This window comes from Mizuhopecten yessoensis, unplaced genomic scaffold (assembly GCF_002113885.1).
Source record: "Mizuhopecten yessoensis strain PY_sf001 unplaced genomic scaffold, ASM211388v2 scaffold5803, whole genome shotgun sequence".
Taxonomy (NCBI): Eukaryota; Metazoa; Mollusca; class Bivalvia; order Pectinida; family Pectinidae; genus Mizuhopecten; species Mizuhopecten yessoensis.
Genome location: NW_018406231.1, coordinates 860,953 through 888,949, shown reverse-complemented (window position 1 = coordinate 888,949; position 27,997 = coordinate 860,953). Strand labels below are relative to the sequence as shown.

Sequence of the window (27,997 nt, the reverse complement as noted above, 5' to 3'; positions counted from 1 at the left end):
AGGTTGTTTTTAATAATTTATTTGTAACTCCAGAAATCAAGGCAATGTTCATACAACTGTAAAAACTGGATATGCATTGACCTTTTTATTTTGTTAATACATAATACACACTGTACATGTACTGTCAGTCTTGGTTAAAACAGTTGTCCGACACTTGTTCACAAAATCATTTTGAAATCTTGAATCTATTTGTATATTGTATTCATAGCCATTAATTTGTTTTTGCCTCTGTGTTGCCATAGGTTTTCTCCCACCACAAAATATAGTCACGTTTTGCTAACTCTCGTTTGGCGAAGTACTTTGGGTATGCAGCTTTTTCCATGGGATGATAATTGTCCAATACCTTCAAAAAATAAAGAAGTAATACATGTAGATAAATTTAATTCGTCTTTTCTGAGATAAAAAGTTCCCGAAACAAAAGTCACATGATATGAAGGGGTACATGTACTTCTGGTGTGTGAAGTTAAATAAGTACTGGGAATTTTTGTCTTTACAGAGGGCGAATTTATCATTACAGCGAATATTGAAAACAACATAAAATACATATCAAGTAAATGTGAAGGGCAAATTTAATATTGGCTGAATATTGATTTTATCGTCGAAGGTCGAAAATTTCTTGTTAAACAATAACAAGTCAACTTGGCCCAAGTGTATGACTTGTTAATTTGTTTGAAAATGGCAGAAGTTTCACATTCTTCACAAAGGGATATCTACTGACTAGTACTCTTTCGTCAGAAATGTAGCTAGGGACAGCCGCCAGTTTTTGATCCCTATTGTTGTAGCAGTGATCAGATGATCCATATTTACCGGAGGTACACATGGCCCTCTATATATATAGCTACCACCTGATGAGCATATCTAAAACCAGGTCAAATAAATGAGAAAAAGTATTTTCAAAATGACGTCACAAATAAGTTTGAGTCCAACTCTTAATTAACTTTTTTTGTTCCCAGGGTTCGACATTAACACTAATCTTAGGCCTCTAGGCCCTAGACTATATGATCTCCGCAAGGACTAGTGAATCACCTAACCTAACTGGTCCTTTGGACTTACAAAAATAAATGTTAGAACAGTATCATTTCACAGATTATATAAAGTATTATTATTCCTTTTGGAAAACTGCTTCAAATACAGATATATTACATGACAGTTGTCTTCACAATATCATTATGGTAGTAATTTTCAGATGTCCCCTACAGTTAATTACTTGTTTGACTAGATACAGTAACGGAGGATTACTTGTTTGACTAGATTCATTAACGTAGGTTACTTGTTTGACTAGATACAGTAACGGCGGATTACTTGTTTGATTAGATACATTAACGTAAGATTACTTGTTTGACTAGATACATTAACGTAGGATTACTTGTTTGACTAGATACAGTAACCGCGGATTACTTGTTTGACTAGATACATTAACGTAGGGTTACTTGTTTGACTAGAGACAGTAACGGCGGATTACTTGTCTGACTAGGTACATTAACTTAGGATTGCTTGTTTGATTAGATCCCTTAACGTAGGATTACTTGCTTGACTAGATACATTAACCGCGGATTACTTGTTTGACTGGATACAGTAACCGCGGATTACTTGTTTGACTAGATACAGTAACGGCGGATTACTTGTTTGACTAGGTACATTAACGTAGGATTGCTTGTTTGATTAGATACATTAACGTAGGATTACTTGTTTGACTAGATACAGTAACAGCGGATTACTTGTTTGACTAGATACATTAACGTAGGATTACTTGTTTGACTAGATACATTAATGTAGGATTACTTGTTTGACTAGGTACATTAACGTAGGATTGCTTGTTTGATTAGATACATTAACGTAGGATTGCTTGTTTGACTAGATACAGTAACGGAGGATTACTTGTTTGACTAGGTACATTAACGTAGGATTTCTTGTTTGACTAGATGCATTTACGTAGGATTATCAAACAATCTATTCAGCCAGTCCAGAGCACTACCAAACAAAAATACTAACTCTAACCCTGGACACTGGACAAATATTTATTTTACCATTAAAACTAAGCAATATTATGTGAATGTTTCACCAATGTCATATGACATTCTGGGGACCAAACCTGGCTTTGAAGATCATGACATAAGGTATGACATCAGCATAACAGAAAGATAGTGTTCTCTAGACTGCATATTGTCACATAACAGGGCTTATGTTTGTGATACTATAAGCACTTTTTGCTATATACATGTCACCGGAGTTGAAATATGGATTTTTGTTAAAATTTGTTGAAATGAGAAGAGGACTGCTATGGGAGTGAAGTGACTTGGCAATATATATCAAAGTTTGGGGTCGGAGCGAGATTCTAACTTGGGTGATTAGAAAAATTTCCTAAAATAGGATCGTGGGTACTTTCCTTCATGGTTTGAAGCCCTTTAGATCGTTTCGTGGTACAAACTTTCGTGGATATCCTATATCAACAGACAGTGGATACATATATCATTCAAATTAATTCTATTTATTTTCGTGGTTTAATAGCAACCACGAAAACCACGAATGTGTATACACAACGAACATTTCAGGTTATACAGTATTATCACTAAAGCACAATATTCAACATTTTAAAACGCTGCTTACCATATCCGGGGAAACCTCGTATCTCCCATGGGCTATTCCTCCGGGACAATGATCATCTGCAAGCAGAAATAATGCAATGTATTCAACATCCCTAAGGAATTTTGCACACTTTTTTTGCAACTACATTTTTTTGTATAAATAGAGGAACACATCGATAAACAACCATAATGGTATAGATTGGTATAACTCGGTATAAAACTGAACGGCAGTTAACATGCACTGTAACTGTATGTCTACACAATTCAAGGATTCACTGGTGTGCTAACCTATCATACTTGTGTGCTGATGCATCATGGCAGTCGTCGAAAGTATTGTGATACTTTATAAAAGGTTTGTATGGGTTATGGCCCTTCACTTATGCATTAATTTCCTCTTGTTCTATCAAAAAAACCACCACATTATTTCAAAAATAAAAATTGCTTTATTATGCTTTACAATTTAGGAGATAGATCACTTAAAAAATTAAAATTAATTCAGCAGGAAATACAAACACTTAAGATTTGTTTCTTATCAAGGTTTGTTTCAAATCTAGGAAAACTATGGTAACAGTTTGTACACAAGTTGGTGACAAGTATTGTGATACGTTTAATATCTTCACAACCCTTGTGATACACAGCACTGAACTCCAGAAATAGACTATATTCCCTTAAATGAAAGTGTTACTGTGTACAAGATCCTTCAGTCAAAATCTCCTCGTCATTCTGGACTACGGCGATTTAAAGATAAATAAAGACAACACAATGTCATACACCAGGATATAATTCAAATATAAAAAGCTCAAAATGACAGATCAGGAAATCTGAAAAAGTCATAACTTGGATGCTGCTGTATACCAGGAAACTTGTGCTGCGGGTTACTTTTCCCCTTTCTTACCGTTCATACTGATGGTGAATTTATCATTACAGCGAATATTGATACAAAAAATATACATCGTTATTGATTGTACAGGGAAAATCCTGGAATTTGAGAGATGTGGGCCATTTTCAGCAATTTTAAGTCCATATCAAAATTAAGAGGGGCCGGCCATTCTATGTGAAATTAAAAGAAAACTGGAACATGAAGGGGTCAGTTTCAGTTTTGAGGGGTCATGTGGCCCCTTTGCCCCCTCCAGGATTATCCCTGATATGAAGGGCAAAAGTTTGATGAAGCAAAACTTTTCTGGTACACAGTAGTTAAATTTGAGTATATATTTTTATTTTTTTTATTTTAAAAGTTCAATATCATTTTACTTACACTGTTTCCCATTTGGGGACAACCCAGTGTATATAACGTTCAACATGCTCCATCATTTTACTTACACCGTTTCCTTTTGGGGACAACCCAGTGTATATAACGTTCAGCTTGCTCCATCATTTTACTTACACTGTTTCCCATTTGGGGACAACCCAGTGTATATAACGTTCAGCTTGCTCCATCATTTTACTTACACCGTTTCCTTTTGGGGACAACCCAGTGTATATAACGTTCAGCTTGCTCCATCATTTTACTTACACTGTTTCCCATTTGGGGACAACCCAGTGTATATAACGTTCAGCTTGCTCCATCATTTTACTTACACCGTTTCCTTTTGGGGACAACCCAGTGTATATAACGTTCAGCTTGCTCCATCATTTTACTTACACTGTTTCCCATTTGGGGACAACCCAGTGTATATAACGTTCAGCTTGCTCCATCATTTTACTTACACCGTTTCCTTTTGGGGACAACCCAGTGTATATAACGTTCAGCTTGCTCCATCATTTTACTTACACTGTTTCCTTTTGGGGACAACCCAGTATATATAACGTCAAGCATGCTCCATCATTTTACTTACACTGTTTCCTTTTGGGGACAACCCAGTATATATAACGTCAAGCATGCTCCATCATTTTACTTACGCCGTTTCCTTTTGGGGACAACCCAGTGTATATAACGTTCAGCTTGATCCATCGTTTTACTTACACTGTTTCCTTTTGGGGACACCCCAGTGTATATAACGTGCAGCTTGCTCCATCATTTTCCTTACACTGTTTCCTTTAGGGGACAACCCAGTATATATAACGTCAAGCTTGCTCCATCATTTTACTTACACTGTTTCCTTTAGGGGACAACCCAGTATATATAACGTCAAGCATGCTCCATCATTTTACTTACATTGCTTCCTTTTGGGGACAACCCAGTGTATATAACGTTCAGCTTTGCTCCATCATTTTATTTACACTGTTTCCTTTTGGGGACAACCCAGTGTATATAACGTTCAGCTTGCTCCATCATTTTACTTACACTGTTTCCTTTTGGGGACAACCCAGTATATATAACGTCCAGCATGCTCCATCATTATACTTACAATGTTTCCTTTTGGGGACAACCCAGTGTATATAACGTTCAGCATGCTCCATCATTTTTCTTACACTGTTTCCTTTTGGGGACAACCCAGTTTATATAACGTTCAGCTTGCTCCATCATTTTACTTACACTGTTTCCTTTTGGGGACAACCCAGTGTATATAACGTTCAGCTTGCTCCATCATTTTACTTACACTGTTTCCTTTTGGGGACAACCCAGTGTATATAACGCTCAGCTTGCTCCATCATTTTCTCAACTTTCGCCATGTCTCGCTCATCTTTGTGTCTATCAAACATGGCTCTTATGTGCACTGCGCCAGATCTTAAAGTAAGTCTACAACAGAAAAATAACCATGTTGCTGAAACGACCAATATTAATCGGAGAATGTTATTGTAAATTTACCAGTTAGGCCAGCATAACTTCTCCAACAATGTTAGAGATTTAACACAGCAAGATACTTTTGACAGGCGCCGCATAACAGCCTAACCACATCTGTTAAAAAATAGTTGACAAATGACCTGTTATAAGTTATGTTATACGAGTGTAGCGGAACTGGACTGGGTCGATTGTCGGCGACCAGATAGCTCTTTTGGTAGAGCGTCTGTCTAGATTTCGGAGGGTTCCGGGTTTGAACCCTGGTCTGACCGTGCATTTTACCTCTCCTGTTACAATAGTACCTTCAACAAACCAAGCATTTTATGTTTACAGTAGGTAGGGATTTTTTTTATTTAATTTGCAAACCCCTTTTCCACAGTTTAAATTAATCCTTTAAAAGTTTTTTTTTTTTTTAAATTGTTGCATCCTTTGTTATATTTGATAATATAGTCAGAAATAAATATAAATCATGTTTTATGACAGATCAAAAACCATAAACACAAATAATTTAACATACGAGTGACTTAAGTTCAAAAATTCTAAAATCAGTAAAATATAACTGTTTATTTCAATTAAATACTTTGAGCAAGCTTTTTTTGTCCAGGTTAGTTGTATTAAGCAAACATTAATTTTCAGCCTTGGATATTCTGTATTTTAAGTATCAATTTTAGCTCACTAGTCACAGGTGACTGTATACGTTCATGTAAGCTAATACCATACCCACAACCTTTCATCTGCATCGCAACTAAAACTTTTCAGTTTTCGGGGTATGTTTTTAAAAGCCTTTTATCCTCTAAAAGTATGAATCCTACACATTTCCAGTCGCATATATTTATATAAATGCATCCAATTTGGGCCAAAAGGTGATTTAATTTGATAATGGTGTTTAAATAATAAATATTGAACCTCAAATAATGAGTTTTGCTTTAACATTTTACCACACATGGTTTCGTAATTAACTATTTTGCATCAAATCTTACCTAAGTGTAAGATATATAGATAAAATATTGTAACAGAGGCGATTATTTTTTCAATGCCTCCGCTAGGAGTCGAACCCAGGACCTCTGGCTTACTAGTATTGCGCTTTTCAAAATGAGCTGAAGTGAAATTGTCTCAAGCCAAGTTGGTAGGAAGCAGCTAATATTTTACCGAAGTAACAAATAATGAAGAAATCAAACAAAACTCAAGTTAATTCATAATAAAAGTATTTAAGCTAGTGTAACAGGAAAGAGAATAGCGTGCTAGAATTTCTACCGGGGATCAAACCCTCCATCTCCAGGTCCCTATAGTCGAACGCTCAACGACTGAGCTAAAGGGACATTCCCTCTAGCTCGAAGCTAAAAGGCGACCGTAATCCTATGTACAATTTAAATCTGCCACACTTCTCCCCCCTTTTTTAAATGTGTTCGCCCTCGAACACCACAACCCATGGCCAGGTTCTAACTCCTTGTCAACACAGGGAGGGCCACATACACCATTTGTAACAGGAAAGAGAATAGTGTGCTTCCACCGGGGATCGACCCCTCTATCTCCAGGTTCCTAGTCGGACGATCTACGTCTGAGCTAAAGGGAAATTCCCTCTAGCTCGAAGCTAGAAGGTGACCTTTAAATCCTAAGTACAATTAAAACCTGCCACACTAGCAATAACATTTAGATTCTGTTTTCCTGTATTTACAGTCGGTATCTTATAAAATATTTTTTATAAATATTAATTTACATCATTGTGTTATTACTTACTGTATATGATCGCGATCGATACAGTCACAGGGGTTCGTTACATGTGTATGTTTATATATAGCACATGTGTATTTCAGAAATTTGTAATGAACCCCTGTGCTTCAGTTAGGGAGAAAAATAATGTGAATACAGATGGAAAATCAAGCTAACAAATTAGGAAATTGACAATAATACCTATAAATAGACTCCTGGTATGGTTGGCCGATTTTCACACTTATCTGCCTAAGCCAATTTTCAACGAAAAATCTAAAAATCTTAAAATCTATTTTCATACCCCTATGTTTGGGCACAGGAGCCTGCCGTTCCTATTATAATTATTTATCAAAATTATTAATAACAGTAATACAAAAAATACCTATAATATGCATAGTATAGGTATTGTTTTTGTATAACTATTGTTATTAATTTTTGACATAATGTCAGGCTCCTGTGCTGTGTTTGGGCAAGGTCATACTCATCAGTGTCCACTTCGGCACTTGAATAGCGTGTGCATCTTAAGAAAATGTTGTTTGGTTTTAACCAATATGCTAACTTGCCTGCTGCCGCATGTAGTTTCGTGAGCTCTTACGACTTTCTTGAAGAGTGTTTTCACTAGCTGGGCATGACTGAAAGCTTTAGTTTTCATGTACGACATCTTGGCAGATGTGTAGACCCACTTCGAATTCTCTCCCTTGATGCTTTACGACGGTGTCGGGCTAATTTCAACACTCTAAATATTTATCCCCTAGCAAATACCTGGTAGTCTTGAAGTATCCTTTGTTGATAACAACAAAAAACACTAAACATGTTGCAAATCATTTTAAAAAAAATGTTTTCATATACCATATAACCTAAGTTGTTCAACATTTCCCTTAGATTATTTTAATACTTTATGCGGAATTCGTTTCAGTATTTAGAAGGAAGACGTGTGTCCTTTCGTTTATTCGGCTAAATCTTTCCTAAATGATAAGATACTAATTTAGTAATATAAAACGCGATATAGATATATCTATTGCCAACTATTTGACAGCAAACCCTCAAAATATGCATTCTGAGCTCTCTCTATAAGGTTAACCAACTTTCAGCCATAGTTTGTTCAGTGATAACGAAAAACTTTGAAGCTATTTGGACCGTTTCAACCGCCGAAAATGAAGGTGGCCATTTTGACAAATGCAAGGCGGATAGACGACGGAACAACATAGGATATATTATGGATCTTAACGGTAATAATTGGCTGAGATTTTCATGAAAATATAACTGTGTTAACATTTAGTGAACTGACAAATCCAGTGAAACATCTACCAGCAATTTAACATTGTATCATAGAAAAAAGTGTCCGCTATTTCTCCCGTTTTGAGCTTTCCCGCGAGTGTGAATAATAACCACGAAATAGCAAAAAGGACTGTAAGGTAGTGACTAGTGGTGGTGACGAAAATTATCGAAAATTAAGTTTTAGGTGAAGATATAGAGGGAGGAGCAGACAAGGGTCCTCTTATGAGTTAAATAAACCCCATTTCTATGGTATTCATAAAATATATATTATTATTCACATTGAAAAAAGCCAATATTTTCCACCTGTTCTGTAAGGGAAAAGGCCCTATTAAGATAACTTTTACCTCTCAGGCTCTGCCAAAGTTATAAACACGAAGAAGAGTTCCACTTCAGGCAAGGGCAGTTTTAACTTGGAGCATTCTCCCATATAAATGCATAGCAACCAAGTGGACTGTATGACTGAGAGTTACTTCCCATCTCAACCTTTCATTTTGATACTACTGTAATCTACCATTAACAGACAATTTGTGGGGAAGCTTAAGAGTCCCATTAGGAAACTGTCATGCAATGCAAACAAGTGTTTTTCACTAGATGGTACTTTTATGTCAATTTAACTGTATATTAATTGATCATTGGCTGCTGTTTATGCATGGTTTACCAGTGACAGTTTAAGAATAACTTTCCGCCTTTCGTAAAGTCTGTTTTTCTAGTTGTATTTTTGTGTGGTCATTTCCGATAAATTTCATTTAAGGATTGACCTTCATTTCGACATGTTTAATTGGTATTACAGAAGGATAAATGAAAGAAAAACTAGCCTTGAAGTTGATAGTTAAAATTATTCCCTCAACAGCTTGTACATATAGGATTACGGTCGTCTTCTAGCTTCGAGCTAGAGGGAATTTCCCTTTAGCTCAATGGTAGAGCACCCAACTAGGAACCTAGGGGTTGCAGGTTCAATCCCCGGTGAAAGCACACTATTCTCTTTCCTGTTACAAATAGGTGTCCGTGGCCCTTGATCCCTGTGTTGACAAGGAGTTAGAACCTGGGTAATGTGCTGTTCGAGGACGAACACATTTAAAAAGATGGGAGTAGTGTGGCAGATTTTCATGGTACATAGGATTACGGTCGCCTTCTAGCTTCGAGCTAGAGGGAGTTTCCCTTTGGCTCAGTCGGACTAGGAACCTTGAGAACAAGGGTTCGATCCCAAGTGGAATGACAGATCGAGGCACACTATTCTCTTTCCTAGCTGTTACATAAGTATATATATGTGTAGTGAAAAATAATTTTGCAATATGCTGTTAATATTTCTTTAATTAATTGTATAGATTAACTTTAGAATCCCACAGGAAAAACATTGTTAGATTGATTTAATTAATATTGTATGAATTAATTTTAAGATTGCTGTAAAAGACGTCGGGTTGTTGTTGACCTGTCTGAGGGCAGTAAGACAATGTTAAAGGAGGCAGTTCTCCAGCTTGTTACTTACCATCAAGATCCAGACAAAGTCTTCAACGAGGTAGGTAGCTACTGCTGACACTGATTAACGTACGTCTTATGCTGGTATATTGTAATTCAGCCTTTTTGAATGTTTTCTAAAAAAAAAAACAGCAAGAGAATGCCTAAGTGTGAAATCGATGAAACTAGCGGGAAAATATGAACAAAAGAAAACGAAGACCAGGAGTTCCAGAAGGATAAGTGTCTTCAGCTTCATCGTTGACAACGGCGTTGTGAATCTAAGACAAATATCTAGTAATGTCACCTCCTCAAAGTGAAAACTAGGGTATAGCAACAAACAATCAATTTGTTACAGAAGTAATTATAGGCAGCTGGCAGCTAGTTGTGCACATGATCATCATGAAACTTCGTACAATTGAGGGTTAAGTATTGTACAGTTTGTGTATTGAACAAATTCACAGTTCATGGTGCTGAGGTCAAGGTCAGTGTTACTATCTTAAGAAAAGCTTGGTTGCTCAGTGTTACTATTTTAAGAAAAGCTTGGTTGCTCAGTGTTACTATTTTAAGAAAAGCTTGGTTGCTCAGTGTTACTATTTTAAGAAAAGCTTGGTTGCTCAGTGTTACTATTTTAAGAAAAGCTTGGTTGCTCAGTGTTACTATTTTAAGAAAAGCTTGGTTGCTCAGTGTTACTATTTTAAGAAAAGCTTGGTTGCTCTAGCAACGTTGTTTTGCTATCACATGCATCCATAAATATCACAAAAGTGATTCGTATGAGAATGACTTGTTTTACGGTATATACTTCCTGTTTCAGGTATCAGTTTTCAGAAGTTCTTTAAGCAACATTTTTTTCACAACTTATTACATTAAAGAATCAGTAATTTTTCAGTTGATCGTAAAAATATGGTAGTTATAATTGTCTCTTGTTGAAAGCCTGAATATCCCCTTGGTCAGGACCTAAGAAATAATAATAAAATGAATGCATCCTCAAAAAGAGGTTATGCACAGTTTTGTGGATCCCTGGACTATGTCATGACAATGGAAGGGAACATTTGTTTCAGGTAACCAAACTGAGCAACTAAAACAGAGTCATCAGGGTGAAATACAGTAAAGCCCTTTAACTCATTCACCCCTAAAGACACATTTTGAACTCTTCCAATTCAAAGGTTGGAATAGTTCATTATGAAATTTCAGGGGTGAATGAGTTAAATATTACAGATCTAGACAAACCACACCTCACTTCAAAGTCGGCCAATTTTACCATTGCACTGCCTACATCTTAGAATCAAACCTAGTCTACTGGTATACATATTATCCACAAGGTGGCACATACAGAGCCATCAATTTGGTCATAACATATTCCAGGGTTGCAAGGTAGAGTAACCTCTGGAGTTTGGAGGATGTGATGAATGATAATCAACAGCTTCTTTATATGTTTTACATTTGTTTTTATAGACAACAAGCATGCTGCACAGAGAAACTACCCAGGACTCCGGTAAATATCTGCATGTTTTAAGGATCCTCGTACCTCTCCTAAACACTGTTTAAAAGTATTTGGAGCTATTTTTTCTGGCATGACTATAGCTTTTATAAATTAACTTTGAAAGAAAACCCTATCTTGTGGTACGTTTATGAAAAAATAATGAGGATGAAATAAACAAAATGTAATCATCGATAGTGTTCTGAATGTAAAAAGTTAGCGGGCCTATACTGGGATTTGAACCCAGGACCTCAGACTGTTATACTATCACTCTTACAGACTGAGAGCTCTACCTAGCAAGTCAAAGAAAGTGTCTAGGCCCAGCTGTGCTACAGTTTTATCCAGACGGAAGTTAAGAGGAGGTTACTGTATATATACAAAAAACTACAGTGCAATGGGACAGGAATCCTTAAAATAATCTTAGAAAAACTATGTTTTTGCTATGTATGTCATCGTGATAATAATATTTTTAGCTTTGTCGATTGAAACTGGATCTTAATAACATAAATGGTTGGAGGGCCGGGCCATTAAATAGTACAAACACTTTTTCTCATTGGAGCTAAAGATTTCATATTTGTGTGTTTGCTGTTTGACCATGTGCCGCTGAGTAGCAGTAAATACAAACTCTTGAAGTTTGAATCGACTGCTTTATCTGATTGTTATTGTTCAGTTATAATTAGATCTTTAGGAATATATATATATTCTAAAAATTATAACTGGGAATCTGGGAATGCATAAAGTATGGCCTTTATAAATAGGAATGAAGTTCCAAGGTTGTACTCTAAACTCAAGTTGAATTGCATGATAACACACTTGCCAACCTTTGAAATCCCTATGGGGAAGAACCTGCATGTTCAAAATTAAAAACAATGAATGAATGGTCTATGTGTCCCCTAGGTAAAAAATAACACTTTAGAATATCATCTTTTGAGTTGTTCTTTCAGATGAAATCATTAGATCTTACACTATAGGAATAGTTTAGTAAGTTTACTGGCTGTAAAGGGTCAATGTTAGGGTCCTAAGTCTCCCTCCAAAATAGGGAGGGTTGGCAATTATGAATAAGGATATATGTACAAATGTAACAAGCTAAATTTCTATTCATCACTCCAGGCAAGTAATCAGCTTTTGTTATGTCTTATCACTGGTACTGTAAACAAATACATTATAATGTATGCAGAAATTAACTGTCATGAAACCAAAATTCAACTTTTAGTTTGTATATATGCAAAGAGGTTTTACTATAGCTAAGAAATATTCAGGTCTTAATCTAGAGTACATATCATATACACTTGATGATCATTTGTTTCTTCTACAGCGGCGATCCTGTGTTCGTCTCTCCAGGGTCTTGCTCCTTGTTCTTTAACTACTTCAGACTTTCGTGCAACAGAAGCATGTGCCAATAAACTTCTTGATATTGTGAGACGAAGCAGGGCAACAAAAACCCTCTGCAGCACTATGCAGGTAAACGTCATATACAATCTGACTGATACAATCAGTTTTTAACTTTAAAATTAAAACTTTTATGCTTATTGTGAAATTCAGGACTTTTATCTTTAATTTTGGATTTAAAAATTTCCAGCAGTGGTTTTGTAAGAAACTAGGGGACATCCGGGTGAATACGGACAGGCGGAAAAACACTGACAGTTCTTATAGGAATCATACATAATCCGTAACATATGATAAAATAAAACTCTGTTCATGCTAGATGTAGATCGATCTACTGGTACGGATGTTTGTCTTCGTTAACAGACAGTACCCGAAATATCCCAAAGTCTAAAAATAGCAACGGCGTGTCTAATAATATTCGTCGTCATGCATGATATCTGAGCACCTTGCGACATGTCCGGAAACTTGATTTCGGAAAAGATGTACGAAAAATAAGTCAATGATATGTTTTTTTTAACTAGTTCAGAAGGTTCAACAAGTATATATTGTACTAGACGGGGAAAAAACTATATGAATAGTTGCTGACTGCAGATTAGCCTAAAGGAATGTCCATACGATGCATGCCACGCTTGAATCTCTTAAAACATCTTTTATTAAAGGGCACAAATTTTCAGCGTTTGATCATATTTTAACATTCTGGTGTGTTGTGAATCTCCTTGGAATATTTAATTGATTCAATTTCTCTTTATTTTCGTAGGAGGTTAAGTTAATTTTCATTTTAATTCATGAGGAGACCAATGTTTCAGGGTTTGTTTTCTTATATATTTTCGACTTCAAGTTGATGAAGAATTCTGAATTATGATTACACCAATATCTCAACATAATTGATCACAAACCCATATTTACCACTTCACTAACTTTGATTAGACTTTGCATTTTCACCAGTTCTTTGGCGAGCTTCATTTCTTTCCACAGATTTTGCATTTAGCACTGTTTCCATAAAAGCAGTAGAGGGGGTATATATTATCTACATTGTATTTAATACATTTCCTTAGGACAAAAAAAAACCAAAAAATTTACAACACAGAACACTGGGACTCTCTACCTAAAGAAAATGTCTCAACATTAAAAAGCATCACTGGATTTAAATGAAAGTGTTAGTTCAGGAAAGTTATCTGAAAACCAGTTATGCTTTGCAATAGAAAAACTTAAGGAACATTACAAAGCAGGATCTTGATCTGTGAAGCTGTGAGAATATTTTAAACTAAATGTCAAACTGTAATCTGTCCTTTTTCCTCCACAGGATGAGGTTACTGCTGTGGTTATGCTGACAAAACACTTGATGGAGAATCAAAACCTGCAGACACTAAGATTCTACAATCTTCTTTGTAAAGAGGTGTGTTGTATTTTATAAATAAGTGAACCTGTTATATCATCAAATCATCAAATATATTTGCTATTTTGACAAAGGCGGACTTTCACATGTTTATAGTAGTCTGGGTTCTTGGAGTTTTTTAAAAACCTTATTATTAAAGATATATATATAGCAAAAAGAGTGGTTTATAACATTTTATTTCCCCTCAAAACTGAAATTGACTCCTCCATCTTCCTATTTTCTTTTAATTTTACATAGAATAACACCCGCTTAATTTTGATATTAAAATGACCCACTGCTCTCAAATTCCAGGATTATGTTATATTATTTTCTTTAAATAAATTGTACCCAGCTTTTTGGAGAAAATATATAGAAATCATTCATTTCAGTTCATCTGTCTAGCTTCCACATTGTCACACATTGCTTCTGGCCTATAACATCTGTCTAGCTTCCACATTGTCACACATTGCTTCTGGCCTATAACATCTGTCTAGCTTCCACATTGTCACACATTGCTTCTGGCCTATAACATCTGTCTAGCTTCCACATTGTCACACATTGCTTCTGGCCTATAACATCTGTCTAGCTTCCACATTGTCACACATTGCTTCTGGCCTATAACATCTGTCTAGCTTCCACATTGTCACACATTGCTTCTGGCCTATAACATCTGTCTAGCTTCCACATTGTCACACATTGCTTCTGGCCTATAACATCTGTCTAGCTTCCACATTGTCACACATTGCTTCTGGCCTATAACATCTGTCTAGCTTCCACATTGTCACACATTGCTTCTGGCCTATAACATCTGTCTAGCTTCCACATTGTCACACATTGCTTCTGGCCTATAACATCTGTCTAGCTTCCACATTGTCACACATTGCTTCTGGCCTATAACATCTGTCTAGCTTCCACATTGTCACACATTGCTTCTGGCCTATAACATCTGTCTAGCTTCCACATTGTCACACATTGCTTCTGGCCTATAACATCTGTCTAGCTTCCACATTGTCACACATTGCTTCTGGCCTATAACATCTGTCTAGCTTCCACATTGTCACACATTGCTTCTGGCCTATAACATCTGTCTAGCTTCCACATTGTCACACTTTGCTCCTGGCCTATAACCTCTCTACGTATTGATGATTTTTTGTCAAACTTGGTATGTGCATGCATAACAGAGATGCTCGGACCAGTTTTGGATATGAGCTGAATGTGTGCACTTGTAGTTGATGTAAGTTAGACCAAATAAAAATATAGGTGTGTTTCCTGTTTTGGCTAAATAAAAATAGGGTAGGTAGGTAGGAAAACCTTTTTATTTATTTATTTATTTATTTATTTTTTTCTAGTGAAGAAAATCTCCTGATTATCTTTGTGAATGTTAAAAATATATTATTGTTTTAATAAAGTATGGATGGCAGGAATGCATTCCTTGTTTTTGTGTTGAGCAGGCCCAAACAACACATTGAAGTAAATTATTATTCGACCTACCTAAATGTTTATGGAATGACCAAGGTAATTTCAAGGTTATTGGAGTTTTCAATTTGTTTAATGTGTGTTATTTTGTGTAGCTATGGTATTCTATTTTTTCTAACATCAAATAATAGTATTAATACCATTGTAATCAGGCCGTTTTGTTTGACGTTTAAGGTACTTGTACATTTGAAGAATAGACTTAATATAATTGAATTAAAGTAATTTGTTCATCAACAAGTGTTTAAATGTATAATATGATAAGGAACTAAGAATTACATGTATACATAATGACATCTCAAATAAAAAAAACTTGAAAAACACCATCTATTTGAAGTAAATCACAAAAACTACTATCAGAGTCAGTGAACCCCAGGCTTAAACATTCTCAGTCAAATAAAAAAAGTAATGAAAATAAAATGGAATACTGGTAATCTATTTTGAATGCCACCTTTTATTATAAGAAATTTTGAAAAGAAAAACCCGGTAAGTATAAATTTTTGTCAGATCTTTAAACATAAATATAGGAATTACTATACAGGAGTCCATATATTTTTTTTTAATTATTTCCAGATTTGTAAATGGAGGAAATAAATATATATTGTGTGTGTGATGTTACATTTTTATACGACCGTCAAATCTGACGGTAGTATTATGGTATGGCGTTGTCCGTCCGGCGTTAACTTTGTTTTTCCGGCAATCTCCTCCTACATTTTTCGACTGATCTCTTTAAAACTTGGTATACTTTATAATCATGATATGAAGTTGTGTCTCCCTTAAAAGAATTTTGATTCTAAGATTTTCGCAAAATTTATTGCCTTTTGTTCATTTCAGTATTTGATTTTTTGTCGGAAGATTTTCTCCTACATTTTTTATAGCATATCAGCTAACCACTCTTAGAATGATGCAGATCTTATTTCAATGTAAGAAAGTATATAACACTATATGGCATTCGACGGGCGTATTTGGTTCCGCCCCACGGTACTCTTGTTATGTAATCCCTACTGCTGCCACTAGTGTTACATTTCTAAATTATCCCTACTGCTGGACATTAGTTTTTAGTTATCCAAACTTCACTGATGGTCACCAGTGTTACATTCTCTTTTGCATTACTGATGCTTTCTGTTCTAAATTTCTGCTGCCACCAGCTCAAATTAAATGAACAACAAAATGAATACATTTATATTTACACTTTATCAACAACAAGTATTTCAATCCGACATAAAATATACAAGTCTTCACCATTGTGAACTCAATCTCTCCACTCCAAACTCATCTCCAACTGTAAAGCTACACAGATCTACAAACTACAGTAAAAATACTATTACATTTGTGTATTACTAACTTCCTTATTCTCACTCGTAACTTTCTAACTCCCCTCTATATCTCTAGACCTCTCAACTCAGTCTCCCTAACTCAAACTCCTTCATCAGGACTCCATAACTAAGTTAACTCAACTCCTAAACCCAACTCTCTTCTCCTCTCTCGTCTCCTCCTTCGACTCCCAAGCTAAACTACCTTTAATACTATCTTTCCCTTAGCAAAATCCTGCTACATCAAAAATGTTGATACATTGAAATTGTTGATGCTGCTGAAATCCTGCTCAAATTTGACCCCTATACGACTAGATTAACCTGGCCATAAATCCTACTAAATTTCACCCCTATACGACTAGATTAACCTGGCCATAAATCCCACTAAATTTGACCCCTATACGACTAGATTAACCTAGCCATAAATCCTACTAAATTTGACCCCTATATGACTAGATTGACCTGGCCATAAATCCTACTAAATTTGACCCCTACACGACTAGATTAACCTGGCCATAAATCCTACTAAATTAGACCCCTATACGACTAGATTAACCTGGCCATAAATCCCACTAAATTTGACCCCTATACGACTAGATTAACCTGGCCATCACTCCGCGTAAATTTGACCCCTATAGGACTAGATCAACCTGGCCATAAATCCTACTAAATTTGACCCCCATACGACTAGATTAACCTGGCCATAAATCCTACTAAATTAGACCCCTATACGACTAGATTAACCTGGCCATAAACCCTACTAAATTTGACCCCTATACGACTAGATTAACTTGGCCATAAATCCTACTAAATTTGACACCTATACGACTAGATTAACCTGGCCATAAATCCTACTAAATTAGACCCCTATACGACTAGATTAACCTGGCCATAAATCCCACTAAATTTGACCCCTATACGACTAGATTAACCTAGCCATAAATCCTACTAAATTTGACCCCTATATGACTAGATAAACCTGGCCATAAATCCTACTAAATTTGACCCCCATACGACTAGATTAACCTGGCCATAAATCCTACTAAATTTTATCCCTATACGACAAGATTAACCTGGCCATAAATCCTACTCAAATTTGACCCCTATACGACTAGATTAACCTGGCCATCACTCCGCGTAAATTTGACCCCTATAGGACTAGATCAACCTGGCCATAAATCCTACTAAATTTGACCCCCATACGACTAGATTAACCTGGCCATAAATCCTACTAAATTAGACCCCTATACGACTAGATTAACCTGGCCATAAACCCTACTAAATTTGACCCCTATACGACTAGATTAACTTGGCCATAAATCCTACTAAATTTGACACCTATACGACTAGATTAACCTGGCCATAAATCCTGGTAAATTTGACCCCTATACTACAAGATTAACCTGGCCATAAATCCTACTAAATTTGACGCCTATTCGTCTAGATTAACCTGGCCATAAATCCTACTAAATTAGACCCCTATACGACTAGATTAACCTGGCCATAAACCCTACTAAATTTGACCCCTATACGACTAGATTAACTTGGCCATAAATCCTACTAAATTTGACACCTATACGACTAGATTAACCTGGCCATAAATCCTGCTAAATTTGATCCCTATACGACTAGATTAACCTGGCCATAAATCTTACTAAATTTGACCCCTATACGACTAGATTAACCTGGCAATAAATCCTACTAAATTTGACCCCTATATGACTAGATAAACCTGGCCATAAATCCTACTAAATTTGACCCCCATACGACTAGATTAACCTGGCCATAAATCCTGGTAAATTTGACCCCCATACGACTAGATTAACCTGGCCATAAATCCTGGTAAATTTGACCCCTTTACGACAAGATTAACCTGGCCATAAATCCTACTAAATTTCACCCCTATACGACTAGATTAACCTGGCCATAAATCTTACTAAATTTGACCCCTATACGACTAGATTAACCTGGCCATAAATCCTGGTAAATTTGACGCTAGGTGATCAGCATCAGTTGGAGGCACAGACACTGACATCACAGACTGGACTCCCCCACAGACTGGACTCCCCCACAGACTGGACTCCCACCCCCACCTAGACTACAGATGGTCACACTCATCTACAGATTCCAACCTATATCATAGCACAATTAGATATGGCTCCTTAGCTACTATCTTCATATACAACTCTGACACTGACCACGACCCAAGTCAAATAAAATGTGCACTTTGAACAATTAAACAGCTTATAAAAGCTTAACAGTGACTGAAAAACCAATAAAATGTATTAGGCTCGGCATGAAAAAATAGGGTCGGTCGGGAAACAAAGCTATATTTTTATTTGGACTATGAGGTCCTTCAATCATGCAGGTTAGTGAAATTCTATCTTACATATGAAAGGAATAGCTCTGTTTCCTACAAACAAAAGTGTGGAAGAAAAAATGTCTCCAAATGCAGAAAGATTACGGTATATAATTAGAATGATATAGTACCTTTTGTTTTCTGTTGTAGAGTTGTCTACCCTTGGAAGTAATCTGGTCACTACATGAAGCTGGTGTGATGAATGTGGAAGCTTATCTATCTTTGTGAGAATTTTTTGATATATTGCCAACACCATGTTGGATGGTTACTAACTAATTAAGTAGCCAATGGTCCAAGCACTAAGTTTGAAGGTTTGCCCAAAAGATCTGTTAAATTAGTTTTTAACCTTTCAGAAAACCTCAGAATTTCAAACATTTGTGCATGAAAAATCCTTAACAACCTCAAAATGCCAAATGAAAATATACAACAATGATCAATAAAATGGATTTCCCAGGAAATGAAGAAAATCCTCAATCTTGAGGTCTAAACAAAGAGTCAAAGGAAAAAATCACTCAATCTCGAGGTCAAAACAAAGGGTCAAAGGTAAAAATCACTAATATTTGGCAAGACTAACTAGGGATCCTGGAAAATTACAAATTTTTGGAGAAAGTTTATAAATAAGGGAAGTGTACATGATAGTTTGTGTCCCGCGCCATACCCAGATCTATACATTACCTTAAATCCATTGCAAGTGTTCAAAGTTCAAATGAGACTTTAAAGATCCTATATTAAATATTTAAAAAATGAAACAAATAGAGAGGAGCCGTTTTAAGTGACCTTACGATCAATATGTCCTCAATATTAACCTTCTCAAGGAAGTTGTCCATTCCAATCCTCGATATCCAGGGGTTTTGCTCACTTTCTCACTCTACACCCCTGGAATATGTCATAGCAAAATTGAAGGCTCAGTGTGCAGCACTTTGTGGATGAGACAAGAGAGAAATAGTTTGGTCCTTTGATGTACATCAAAAGTATATCACAGTCGGGTAACGGTAAAAATTGACAGGCTCTTCAAAGGACAAGTATCAGACTAGTGATTGGTCAGGTTTTTTTTACCCAACACCAATCAAATAGCTAGCAGCGTGCCTTCAATTTTGCTATGACATATTCCAGGGGTGTAGAGAGTGAAAGTGAGCGTAACCCCTGGATATCTAGGATGGTCCATTCCCAAAATGTCATATTGTAAAAGCATAATATTTTGTTGGGGATTTAATTTTGTTTATTTCGTGGTTTTATAAAAATCAATTTTAAAAAAACACGAAATATAATCCCAACGAGAACTTATTAACAGACGAAGTATAAACTAAAAAAAATTAATTAAATAAACTATTAATTTCATTACAAACCCATGGTGTATTTACATTTAGATACAAGCCAAGATTAATAGTGTAACTATCATCACAGACACAGTGGTAACCACTTATAACACAAGTGTGTCAATCAAGCGTTATATTTGTAACACAGTTATTGTTACACAGGTGACATCGGCACCTATAAATATTTACAGGCAGTTCATCCATTACTTATATACAGATGCTATTTAGCGTGAGCTTGTTTAAAAAAGTGAATTTTGAAAACACTTTCTCGATCTTTACTCCTTGTTTCTGCACAGACACCTGTGCCACGAACCACTGAACAAATTTTGGTTTGATCAGAAAAAATACAGGGTTTTAAAATATTGATTCCACGAAATATAATCCCAATGAATTTGTCCTCATTCAAAAACAACGAAGTTAAACCCAATGAAACTATATGCTTTTACAGTAGATGCCAAGTATTCAGTTTTCTAATGGAGTCATCTTTTTGTTAAAATGGGAAAATCTGGTCTTGACATAACCCGGTCAGTTATTGTAACCCTGCTCCATCTCCACATTACTTCTTTTACAAGGAGCTTGCCAAATTATTAACAAAACAAACAAAACTTTGACAGATTGAGTTGCCTCTTGTCACTGTACCAATAATAGACAAAGAAACTTCAGATTAGTTCATGATGTCATTTGAAATACATGTATTGTTTTCCCTCAATAGGACATGACAATGTGTTTTTGGTTCACAGTAAACAGGATGAGAAATCTTTTGTGGAGGTGGTGGTGCAACAGATATTTGACCGACTTGAAGTTAAACAACATGACAAGTTTAGCCTGGGTAAGTGTTCTGGTAAATAAAGTTCCTTTGTTTGTAAAGATGGTAGCTGTACAACCATGTACAACCATGTACCAACCATGTACAACCTACAACCATGTACAACCTATCACCATGTACAACCTACCACCATGTACATCCTACCACCATGTACAACCTACAACCATGTACATCCTACCACCATGTCCAACCTACAACCATGTACAACCTACCGCCATGTACCATGTACAACCATGTACAACCATGGACAACCTACAACCATGTACAACCTATCACCATGTACAACCTACCACCATGTACAACCTACCACCATGTACCATGTACAACCATGTACAACCTACAACCATGAACAAACTACAACCATGTACAACCTACCACCATGTACAACCTACCACCATGTACAACCTACAACCATGTACAACCTACCACCATGTACAACCATGTACAACCATGTACAACCCTCAACCATGTACAACCTACAACCATGTACAACCATGTACAACCTACAACCATGTACTACAACCATGTACAACCTACAACCATGTACAACCTTCAACCATGTACAACCTTCAACCATGTACAACCATGTACAACCATGTACAACCTACAACCATGTACTACAACCATGTACAACCTACAACCATGTACAACCTACAACCATGTACAACCTACAACCATGTACAACCTACAACCATGTACAACCTACAACCATGTACAACCTACCACCATGTACAACCTACCACCATGTACAACCTACCACCATGTACAACCTACCACTATGTACAACAATGTACACCCTACAACCATGTACAACCATGTACAACCTACAACCATGTACCAACCATGTACAACCTACAACCATGTACAACCTACAACCATGTACAACCTACCACCATGTACAACAACCATGTACACCCTACAACCATGTACAACCATGTACAACCATGTACAACCTACAACCATGAACAAACTACAACCATGTACAACCTACCTCCATGTACAACCTACCCCCATGTACAACCTACAGCCATGTACAACCTACCACCATGTACCATGTACAACCATGTACAACCTACAACCATATACAACCTACAACCATGTACAACCTCCAACCATGTACAACCATGTACAACCATGTATAACCTACAACCATGTACTACAACCATGAACAACCTACAACCATGTACAACCTACAACCGTGTACAACCTACAACCATGTACAACCATGTACAACCTACAACCATGTACAACCATGTGCCAACCAATATAAAGAAACCCAAACAAGCTCAACATACTACGAAATCAGATATTTTCGTGGGTCCAAATTTCGTGGTTTCCCCACAAAACACCATTTCATTGGTACATGGATTCTTTGATTACAAGTACCCAATCAAACAGAGAATTGCTTTGTATCAGACTTGTTATTACGTCATGGACCTATGAATTCGTAGATGAAGATTATATATCCTCAAAATCAACAAAGCTAAGAACTCCACAAAAATGAGAGATTTCACAGTATATAAAGTGGAGAGTGATTACAAGTAGTAGTTGATTTCAGCAGTCTCATTTACACACAAGGGGACCTGGTCAGTATTAATATCAGAACCTGCCTGTTTCTATTGCTGGAACTATGTGTAAAAAGGGTGGCTGTATGTAGGTTGACTCTGCATCCAGGAATTGTTGTAGTATCCAGGACTTTGGCATCTTCTCGTAGGACAACTGTTTTCCTTAGTGAAACTGACTACGGAATAGTTCCCCCTAGTGAAACTGACTATTGGATAGTTCCCCCTAGTGAAACTGACTATGGGATAGTTCCCCCTAGTTAAACTGACTATTGGATAGTTCCCCCTAGTACATCATGTAGTACATGTACAAGAGATTGTGAAACTGACTATGGAATAGTTCCCCCTAGTGAAACTGACTGGAATAGTTCCCCCTAGTGAAACTGACTATGGGATAGTTCCCCCTAGTTAAACTGACTATTGGATAGTTCCCCCTAGTGAAACTGACTATGGAATAGTTCCCCCTAGTGAAACTGACTGGAATAGTTCCCCCTAGCGAAACTGACTATGGGATAGTTCCCCCTAGTGAAACTGACTATGGGCTGTAATATAATGTTCAGATAATTTGCTGTTTATTGGTTGTAAGAGAATATTTGGATTTGCCCTCTGTGGGCTATAGTAAGATGAGGTTTGTATTTGCCCTCTATGAGCTATAGTAAGATAAGGTTTGGGTTTGCCCTCTATGGACTATATATAGTAAGATAAGGTTTGGGTTTGCCCTCTATGGACTATATATAGTAAGATAAGGTTTGGGTTTGACCTCTATGGGCTATAGTAAGATAAGGTTTGGATTTGCCCTCTTTGGGCAATAGAAAGATAAGATTTTGATTTGCCCTCTATGGGCAATAGAAAGATAAGGTTTGGATTTGCCCTCTATGGGCTAAAGTAAGATAAGGTTTGGATTAATTGATGTCTATGGGCAATAGAAAGATAAGGTTTGGATTAATTGATGTCTATGGACAATAGAAAGATATGGTTTGGATTTGCCCTCTATGGGCTATAGTAAGATAAGGTTTGGATGTGATTATCAGTCAGCATCCAAAAGATTATCTGATTTCTGACTTTTAAATGAAATTTATTTGAAGAGGGGTATCCATTGGATAAAGCAAAAAGCACATTCAATGTTTATAAAAATGTAAATTTTGTTGACATGTAATACATAATGTTTCATTAATTCAATAAAATTAATTACTTTTTCAGAAAGTCTTATAAATCACATATCCCAGCTTGCCTTCCCAGGAAAAACTGACCCTGAGAAATTGCCACTGAAAAAGGTAAGGGACTTAAGTCTAACTGTGTGTGAATTAAATAATTTTGTTTTATATCTGCTACATGATTTATCATAATTTTAACTTTGATTGATTGATTGGTTCCAGACACCAAAAACTGACCAATCACAATTTTTTTAGACAATGAACCTGTTCTTTGAAAATATCAGAGTTACATTGATATCGAAGGCAGTCAGGTTTGGGTAATTTTTACTGTAATACTGCCTCACAACTCCCTTTTATCTTTAACCAAAGCATTACGCTGAGATTACAAGTACGCAGGATTCAATGACAGTTTCCCAATAAGTTATCTGGTATCATCATCAATGTGGAGTTTAAGGATCTTTGGTTCAGTCTTTAGGAAATCCAGGGGTGCAGTGTTAATATATGACATCGAGAGCGAAACATTTAGATTTCAAAGATATTAAAACAAGTGATGATTTTTCAATGAAATATCTGTGATTTGACATCACAATTTATAGACAATTGAGTGAAGCTATGAGTTGAAGCTGTCGGACACTGTCCCATGGGTTGATATATTTACCACTGTATCATGTCTCAGTTTCAGTTTCTTTATTTCCAAGAACCATCCGACTCATAGCTTAAATATAAAAAAATACATCATGTAGTACATGTACAAGAGATTATGTACAGGAGATGGCCTAATATAAGATTTTATATCTTGTCGCCAGATCCTTTCAATTTATGTGATTGTATTGTATTGTAAATGAATTTAAGTAATAAATATTGTTTAAACCAAGAGATTATGTGTACATATTGAAATTAATAAGTGGAGAGTGAGCTTACAAAGTACAGAAGTAGTTTTCAATATCAAACATTGATTGCTCTGCATTAATCTCGTAGCACAATATAAATGCTTTCCGAGATTTACTTTCTTAGATTATGCAATTATTTTACATTATTATTACTCAATAATTTTGTTAACTTTAAAACACTAGGACTTCTGTGATAGAATCGCTTGATATATTTACATCTCAGGTCTTGGTAGAATCAACATTTTAGGATGAAGTGAAATTCATCTTCTGCATCACCACATGTTCAATTTGCGATACTGTTGCTTACTATATATAGAAAGCATTTACAACAAAATAAAATCACTGACTGTGATGATGATGAGTAGGATTATATTTCATTCTGTTTTGGTTTTCAGTTCGCCAATGTGATATTGGATTCCGTAATATTGAGTAAGTACAAAATTAATAACATTAAGATGTTGTTGTCATGTTAAATGTTAAACTGTTGCAATAAATGTATTAGCCTAAGGTTTACAATATCAACAAATCATTGATAACAATTAACAATAATACAAATGTTCATCTAGTCTTTAGATCTGGAATAATTTTATGACTATTAATGTAAATATTGTTTTATGTAGACTTCATTTAAAATATTAGTTTGCTTTACAATATACCCATATCATATCCGATGCATTATTCTGGCTCATTTAACTACTGTATAAATCTATGCTTCAGACAAGATGGATTTCCAGTATGTTTTAATGACAAAAGTGTTTCATATCATCAAAAATGTTTGAAAAAAATGCATTTTAATCCTTGATTGCACTTTAAAATCATTTAATAGCTAAAATTGTACACTACAAGTTGACATACCTGCCGAGTTCTGAACAATAAAAGGAGTATCATAGCTAGATGGTCAAAATGTTAGTCAAATCTGCTTACTGCAGGTCATTTCAGTGTTTTATAATTTTCAAAGTCTTCAAAGTCATGAGTATGACATTGAAACCATTATTGTTTCCTTTTAAAACACCAATATGTCTTTTCTAATAAGTGTCTTAACTTATTCACCCCTAAAGACACATTTGAACTTTTCCAATTCAAAGGATGGAATAGTTCACTATGAAATTTTAGGCATGAATGAGTTAAATGTTGAAAACTTTAAAAAAAAAAAAGTATTTTTTTTAACATTTTAAATGTTGGGAGAAGCAGTGCAAATGCAGGAGACTGCAAAATACATGTATGCCAAAATCTGTGCTAGTCGTGAAAGTCATTTGCAGGTTGACTTGGGCAAGTGCAGGTGTATTGGCATGGAATTGGTAGAATCCTTTCAATGACCAATGTGTATGTTAATGCATGTACTGGTACGTTCCACTGTGTACATTCACCTTGTCATTTCAGAGCTTGTTGACACTATGACAGCAGACAGTAAGCCTGTGAGACTGCCCGTGGCCTCGGTTCAACAGGGACACAACTCAGACGGCATGAGGAAACAGTATGGTCATGTCATCAACCTCATTCTCACACATCGACCTACCACAGGTACGACTAAGTCGTCTAACCTGTGAAACTGACCCCGTGACCTTTGTGACCTTAACCTTGTAACCTTGACCCTTTGTGACCCAACCCTGTGAAGGTTAATATATAACCTTACAACTCTGACCTATATAATATACAGTTTGGTTTGGTTTGTTTGTGTTTTACGTCCTATTAACAGTTATAGTCATTTAAGGACCTGCCAGGTTTTGGTGGTAGAGGAAAGCCAGAGTTCCCGGAGAAAAACCACCGACCTACGGTCCTGTTACAAGTTTGGCGCCCTGAAAATATACCCATGAAAAGTGGTATGGAGTATCGTGTGTCTTGGGGGGGTCGAAGACTTTGTCAAAGGAGGGAGGAATGCAGCGAAGTAAACAGGGTCAACCGTCTGCGACCAGGTAGCTCAAGTGGAAGAGCGCTCGCCTGGAGTTCAGAAGGTCCTGGGTTTGAATCCCAGTTTGGCTATGCATGTTGCATTTGTTATATACTTATAAAAATGCTGTAAACTTAGGATGGAGGACAGTTGTGGACTATAGTAACAAGATGTGTTTACTATATATATTACAGCCAGATCAGCATTCAGTGTCCAGACAGACCTGACCTACCCCCGATCTCCTCCTCTTCTTGTCACCATGTTCAAACAGGTAAACTATTGTATCTGACAAAATAAAGTACTTTCAATTCTAGGTCATTTATGTTTTATTAATTGAATGAAAAGGGAAGCCATATTCTGGATTAGATCCCTGTCAGGAGAAATACATTTGAGACTGGTACTTGACTACTTGACTTATTCATGAATTAAATCATGCATCTATACATGAAAAGATTTTAGTAGAAAAAAAGATAACTCTTGTTTGTTAAACAGTTAACAAATTTAATTTGCTTATCTACCAATAGAGTGAAATAAAATAATCTTCATTAAAAAACTATTTTGATTTTCCGTTGGTTGTACTGTTTGCAGCTACTATTGGTGTTTGATGTTGAGGAAGTGGTTGAAATCCTTCGACAGATACAGGATCGACCAATCAACTGGCCCCATCTACTCACTCTGGTCTCCACGTTTATTGTGTGTCTACCCACAGCCACGAACTGTCTCTTCGGTAAATAACTGGTTGTCAGTTTCATAATGGGACTTTATTGAACACAAAGCTGTTTTAATTATGTTGACTATGAAACAACATCTAGCTGTCATCTTCATCTAGATATGTTTTAAGTATTAACTTGACTCCGATTTATTCTCACCTCACGTAATACTGTATTTCAACTTATAAGTGTCCTATCCCGTTTAAGTGTCCTCTGTTTATTATCTGTGTTGTTTGCATATTCCTTCCCTTCACCTTAATACACCAATGACATTGATTGTGTTGCTCTTTGTGCATTTTGACATTTAAATTGTGTTGTTTGTATATCATGAAATTTCTAAATTTACAAAACAAATAACACATGTGTTTCAGGTAACATGCCTGAAAATAATATGGTAGGTCATGCATGATCAGTAGGCAAATAATTTTATTTTAATTTTTTTAATTTTAGGTTTTTTTTCATGGATCACTATAATTATGCTTTTATAACAAATTTTACAATGCATTTCCACACATTAC

General features: G+C 36.0%; 2 protein-coding genes across 2 annotated transcripts; one reads left to right on the top strand and one right to left on the bottom strand.

Moving 5' to 3' along the window:
- Window positions 1-2: 2 nt before the first annotated feature.
- Window positions 3-7,714, bottom strand: LOC110451115 (NADH dehydrogenase [ubiquinone] 1 beta subcomplex subunit 9-like). Its single transcript, XM_021498975.1, has 4 exons — window positions 7,581-7,714; window positions 5,126-5,265; window positions 2,608-2,663; window positions 3-343 (listed from the first exon to the last, which is right to left on the bottom strand). The coding sequence occupies exons 1-4, from the start codon at window positions 7,676-7,678 to the stop codon at window positions 212-214; spliced, it is 426 nt and encodes a 141-aa protein (XP_021354650.1). The 5' UTR covers window positions 7,679-7,714; the 3' UTR covers window positions 3-211.
- Window positions 7,702-27,504, top strand: LOC110451128 (Fanconi anemia group A protein homolog). Its single transcript, XM_021498989.1, has 12 exons — window positions 7,702-8,246; window positions 9,693-9,811; window positions 11,203-11,242; window positions 12,543-12,688; window positions 13,917-14,009; window positions 19,284-19,357; window positions 21,190-21,278; window positions 24,038-24,111; window positions 25,277-25,310; window positions 26,262-26,402; window positions 26,964-27,040; window positions 27,358-27,504. The coding sequence occupies exons 1-12, from the start codon at window positions 8,234-8,236 to the stop codon at window positions 27,502-27,504; spliced, it is 1,047 nt and encodes a 348-aa protein (XP_021354664.1). The 5' UTR covers window positions 7,702-8,233.
- The last annotated feature ends 493 nt before the right edge of the window (window positions 27,505-27,997 follow it).